This window comes from Dipodomys merriami, unplaced genomic scaffold (assembly GCF_024711535.1).
Source record: "Dipodomys merriami isolate MVZ:Mamm:240054 unplaced genomic scaffold, mDipMer1.0.p SCAF_16, whole genome shotgun sequence".
NCBI lineage: Eukaryota > Metazoa > Chordata > Mammalia > Rodentia > Heteromyidae > Dipodomys > Dipodomys merriami.
Genome location: NW_027202937.1, coordinates 13,167,219 through 13,173,453, shown reverse-complemented (window position 1 = coordinate 13,173,453; position 6,235 = coordinate 13,167,219). Strand labels below are relative to the sequence as shown.

The following is a 6,235-nucleotide window of genomic DNA, read 5'->3' as shown; positions in this document are numbered from 1 at the left end:
TTAAGATGATCCTTTTTAAAAATCATCATGTAGTACTTCAAAGTACTATCAATGAATATAACATGTGAAAGCTTTGATTGATATTTGGATTCTTTTCTAGACCTTTGCAGGAATAAACTTGGAATGAAATATAAGAGCAATCAGGAATGGAAAGCAGTATAGGCCAGCTCTCAAAGAACAACTTCCTGATGGAGAAATCTATGTAATATTTATGTATTCTATGTGGGTAGTTTCAGAATTCATTTCTTTCTTTTTTTTTTTTTTTTGCTTTTATTTTTTATTTTTATTTTTTTTATTTTTTTTATTTTTTTTATTTTTTAATTGTATTTTATTTTATTTGAGAACATACTGTACAGAGGGGCTACAATTACATGGGCAGGATAATGCATACATTTCTTACCAAGCACAAATACTTTCCTCCTTCTAGAGGATTTCCTTGTAAATTTGAGCTTCCACTTGCTTGGGAACTGGGAGAGAACGTCAAATGACATTTCCCATGCTGGATAACAGTAATCTCATTGTCCTCAGTAGGAAGACTATCCATAGTGAAGGTGAGTCCCTGATAGTTGAATGCTGTGAACATCAAATAATATTAAACAGGATAGCATTGTGAAGGGTGCTAATTGCAACTTTGGGAATTACCCTCCCAAAGGCCCCAGTCAAGAGAAGAAATTTCCATTCTTCTTTGTGTTTCTATAAAGGGCCCACTTGCACTGGGAAAAGGGGCCTCGACAACTTGATGTCCTGACTATTTTGAGGTAACCCATCATTCTGGACATCTTTTAGAGAATGTCAGCTCCCCCAACTGTGGAAATGATGTCACAGTCATTTTCATATTCTTATCTCCATAGTTATATTCATTTGCTTCCAAAAATAGCATAGAAAAGCAAGTAGACTGATGTTTGCAGCATGCATAGCAGACAGAGAACTTGTACATCATTTTACAAATTCTGAGATCATAGACAGGAGGGAATGACAAGAATCCTGGATAAAGTAGAAGGTCAGTACTGAGGAGTTTATGGAATATTCTTAATAATTAAGCAGACAGCTACTATCTTTCAAATTGCTAAAAATGTACAAACATTTCTTATTTCTAGAAGAATTCTACAACCCAAATCATAGAAGAGATGAAGAAATATTGTACCTGTCACTTTCTTTCAATTAAAATAATGAGTTCAAGCAACTATACTAGGGGAAAAAAAGATTCTATGTTTGAGAATATACACACAGCATTTGAATTCAGGCATTTTGCAATTAGTTCCTTGCATTTTTCGTACATTTTACATTTTAGAATCAAAATTATAATGTTTGAGTTTTATGTATTTCCTCAAAAGACTGAAAGTGAGTGTGTTGCCATTGAGATTTTATTCCCATATTGTTCCAGAGTTCAGTAAGAAACTCTGGATATGGTAGGAAGACAGCACAATTGGCATAACCCAGCTACTTAGGAATATTTAAATTGTGGGTTGCTGTATTGAAGAAAATAACTTGTTTAACCTTTCTTAAGATGGATTGATAATGCACAATAGAAAATAAGCAATGGAAAGTCAAGCTATTCGTGTATTTTTTTTTACAAAAGGATAATTTGACAAGATGAATTTCTCATAGGATTACATACAATGTTCACATGTATTAAATTATTTTTAGTATTAGTAAATATTGTTAGAAGTTCCATTATAAACAACAAATCCTGAAACACATAAAGTACAAACTATGGTTAGAATTTATGGTCCAGTTACTGCCATGGGACATATACTTTTTTTGGTTGGTTATGGGGCTTGAACTCTGGGCCTGCATGCTGTCCTTCAGTTCTTCAGCTCAAGGCTAATTCTCTACCACTTGAGCGACAGTGCCACTTCTGGTTTTCGGAGTGGTTTATCGGAGATGAGTCTCACGGCCTTTCCTGCCCTGGCTGACTTTGAACCTTGATCCTCAGATCTCAGCCTCCTGAGTAGCTAGGATTACAGGCATAAACCACCAGTGCCCGGCTGGCATATACATTTTTAAAAGAAATTATCTTTAAGTCCTGTTGTGCAGGTCTCAGCCCAGTGATACATTCAGTTTGATTGTCCATATCATAGCCAGGACTTCAAAAACCCAAAAATCCTCCCATTTTTTCTTGCCTTTCCCTACATTTTTTCAAGCTCTAAAAATACATTTCATATTAACTATTAATATTATTATATCCAATATTGCAAACATTGATGAACTAGTTTCTCTAGGCTTAACTGCTCTCTATTAATTAACATTGCTTATATCATGAAAATGACCGAGTTAGTATGTATATATATATGTGTATGTGTGTGCATGCCTGTTTATACTTCTATTTGAATATTGTTTTTATCTGGAATGAGGATGCTAAAATGAATAAATTGATATTTTACTTTTTCTTATATTCAAGTACTGTTCATTTTTTTCAGTGAATGTTAATTCCAAATTTCATTTCTTCACATTGGAAACTTTCATCTCTCTATTTATCCATCTATCTATAAAGTCTACAGACACTCCTTTCTTTGTCACTGCAAATTTAAAATAACTTCTAAGTGTAAAAGGAGAATAAATTTAACACTCCTATAAAATAGTTTTAATAAAACATTGTCCTTTCTAGTCATGAAATACCTTGCTGTTCGAATATCTAAATGTTGATTGCAGATTATGAAAAGAACTGGTTAAGGAATTTACAGTAGCTACAAGACATGTTTCTGAATGAGACCTGGAAAGAAAATGATAAAGATTTTACTACTGTAAGGCACACAGCATTATCTTTTTAAGTGGCATACGTCCTCTGTGTGTGTGTGTGTGTGTGTGTGTGTGTGTGTGTGTGTGTGTGTGTGTGTGTGTGTGTGTGTTTGTGTTTGCTATTCCTGGGCTTAAACTCAGGTCCTAGGCACTGTCTCCGAACATTTTTGCTCAAGGCTAGCTCTCTACCACTTGAGCCACAGCTCCCCTTCTGACTTTTTTGGTGGTTAATTGGAGTTAAGGGCCTCATGAACTTTCCTGGCTGGGCTGGCTGCAAACCATGAAATTCAAATCTCAGCCTCCTGACTATCTAGGATTACAGGTGTGAGCCACCAGTGCCGGGCTCAGTGGCATACCCTTTTCTTCCATTTTTTGAAAATATTTGACCATGTGTGGACACCCTTTGAAGTATATATGATTTTCTTTTCAGAAACAGGAAAAAAAATGAACGATGTTGCAAACAATGCTACTTCTGAAGACTATTTTATTCTACTGGGATTTTCTAAATGGCCTCACTTGGAAGTAGTTCTTTTTGTGGTCATTTTGATCTTCTATTTGATAACATTGATAGGCAACCTGTTCATCATCATCCTGGCATACTTGGATTCCCACCTCCACACTCCCATGTACTTCTTCCTTTCTAACCTCTCCATTGTGGATCTCTGCTACACCACCAGCTCCATTCCCCAGTTGTTGTTCAATCTCTCTGGCCCTGATAAGACCATTTCCTATGCCAGATGCATGATTCAGCTCTATTTCTTCCTTGCACTGGGCAGCACAGAGTGTGTGCTGCTGGTGGTGATGTCCTATGACCGCTACGCAGCTGTGTGCAAACCCTTGCATTACACTGTCATCATGCACCCTCGCTTCTGCCACTTGCTGGCTCTGTCCTCCTGGGTAAGTGGTTTCACTGCGTCAGCACTGCACTCCTTGTTTACCTTCTCTGTGCCCCTGTGTGGTCATCACCAAGTGGATAATTTCTTCTGTGAAGTTCCAGCACTATTGCGATTATCATGCATCGATACCCATGCGAATGAGCTGACTCTCATGGTCATGAGCTCGGTTTTTGTTGTCATACCTCTCATCCTCATTCTGACATCTTATGGTGCCATTGCCCGGGCTGTACTGAGGATGCAATCAACCACTGGATTTCGGAAAGTCTTTCGGACATGTGGAGCCCATCTCATGGTGGTGTCCCTCTTTTTTATTCCAGTCATGTGCATATATTTCCAGCCTCCAACAGAACATTCTTATGATCAAAATAAGTTCATTGCCCTGTTTTACACGGTTGTCACACCTAGCCTCAACCCTCTCATCTACACCCTCAGAAACAAAGATGTGCGAGAGGCAGTAAGGAGACTAACTATACGGGGGTGAGAGATGTAACTCAAGTCATGTATCCTCCAATTAAAAATAATCATTTTATTGTTATTATTAAGGTGTTGTACAGAGGGGTTACCATTTTGTAAGTCAGGCCATGAGTACATTTTTTGGACAATGTTACCCTTTCCTTTGCTTTCCCCCAGTTTCTGCCCATTCTCCCATTCTCTGGAGAATCTTGGAGGATGACTTCTCCTTTGAAATTTTGGTGCACAACTGTCAAGCATAGATGACATTAGCACAAAAATTTCCATTTCTGTTGGTTAATTTGGAAGCTAGTATCATTTTTATGTACTCATTAGCTGTAATTTTGATCACTGTCAATTTTTATTTAGAAAGTTCCCTATTTCTATTTTTTGGAATGAAGCTTATATATATACTCACACACACACATATATATATATGTATATATACACACATAGATTTATGTACATTTACACATATTAGCATATATGTTAATGTATGTTGTCATTAAGAAAAGATAATTATAAAAATATTTGAAAGTATTACAAACTTTTGGGTCTTTCTAAAAATCAATTAAAAATTATATAATGTGTTCAGTGGCATGAAAGTGTATACAAATGTGTTAGCTGAAATATCGTAGATTCAAGGGATATCTCAAATAATGCAATTCCTTTGAAAGGCAAAAATCAAAGTTCAGCAAAATAAAATATCAGGAAGCAAGGACTCAAAAGAGGTGGGGTGGGGTTGAGGAGAAAAGGATAAACAAATGAAGAGAGAAGAGGGTGAAAATGCAATCAATAATTGGGTATACATTCTTCAAAATTAAGAAGAGTAAGGGGAGAGGTGGGTAAGGGAGAGATGGGTGAGAATGTTGAAAGGTGTGACATTGATCAAGATAAATTATATTCACAAACTGCTTTCTTAAATGATAACCCCTTTATATAACTATTTAAAGAAATTGAATGACTGACTGAATGGATATAGAAAACCCCAAAATTATGTATTTGCCATACACTGAGTGATGTTGGGAAGACTTGGGCTAAAAGAGATTTTACTTATTGGACAAGCCTTATAGTTAGGTAAAGATAATAGAAGCAAGCAATAAACACACTGAATTAACCATCTACTATATATAGTGCAGGCATATGGGAAAATTCGTAGGTGAAACACATGTTTTCAAGCTAGAAACTTAGTGAATCTAACTCATCAGTTTTTTGTATTTAAAAAATGTGATTATCTTTAAGTAGTTGTACAAAGGAGTTTCCATTTACCAATGCAGTTTATGAATTCAATGTGTCTTGATGAATCACCTTTTCAAAATTCTCACCCACCCTAACTCATTACTTTTGACAGTGCAAAAAGATATCTGCTCAAATTATTGGTTTGTTCACCCATCTACTTGCTTATGTAGTATTTTTTAATTTACTTCATTTGTTAAATCTGTTTCTTGTGTGGTACTAGATTTGAACTCAGAGTGTCATGATTGCTAAGCAAGCCCTAAGGCATAGCCCTTTTATGCATTAGTTATTGTTTAAATAAGGTCTTCCTTGTATGAACAGAATATGTCTTTAGCAGCAATTGCATAATCAAATAAAAGATGAAGTGTTTGTATATGAATTGACTTGTTGGTAATACTGCCAGTAAGTTAAGGTAGCTTTCAAGTCATCCCAGGCAGAAAATTAATATCTCATCATGAAATTAATTAAATATGAAACTTCATATCTCATTAAGCAGCAAAAAGTCAGACTGAAGGCATTGTTCAAGTGGTATAGCTCCAGCTATGAGAAAGCCAAGAGTTCAAACTCTTTTTTTTTCATTTTTTTTAAATTGTGAAAATACCATACAGAGGGTTACAATTACTTGGTCAAAGTAATGAGTACATTTTTTATCAAGCATTGTTGCCTCCTCCTTTGTTTCCCCTTCCCATTGCTTCCCATCCCCCCCCCGCTGCTCCCTCTGCTCCCCACACCCCCGCCAAAGTTATAAAGTTCTTATTTTGATAACGTCTTGTACATCTCATTGTTGCAATGGGTCCACCTGTATCCCTATTTAAACAACTTGTTTTTTCCCTTCCCCTCCACAAATTATACCAACATCAAAAACAGTGAAAACAGGGGTTATACCATGGGGGAGGGACATACAAAGCAACAAA

The 6,235-nt window shown here is 36.1% G+C and overlaps 1 protein-coding gene across 1 annotated transcript; it reads left to right on the top strand.

Moving 5' to 3' along the window:
• The first annotated feature begins 484 nt into the window (after positions 1 to 484).
• Positions 485 to 4,116, top strand: LOC138827979 (olfactory receptor 2J3-like). Its single transcript, XM_070023553.1, has 2 exons — positions 485 to 551; positions 3,170 to 4,116. The coding sequence occupies exons 1-2, from the start codon at positions 485 to 487 to the stop codon at positions 4,114 to 4,116; spliced, it is 1,014 nt and encodes a 337-aa protein (XP_069879654.1).
• The last annotated feature ends 2,119 nt before the right edge of the window (positions 4,117 to 6,235 follow it).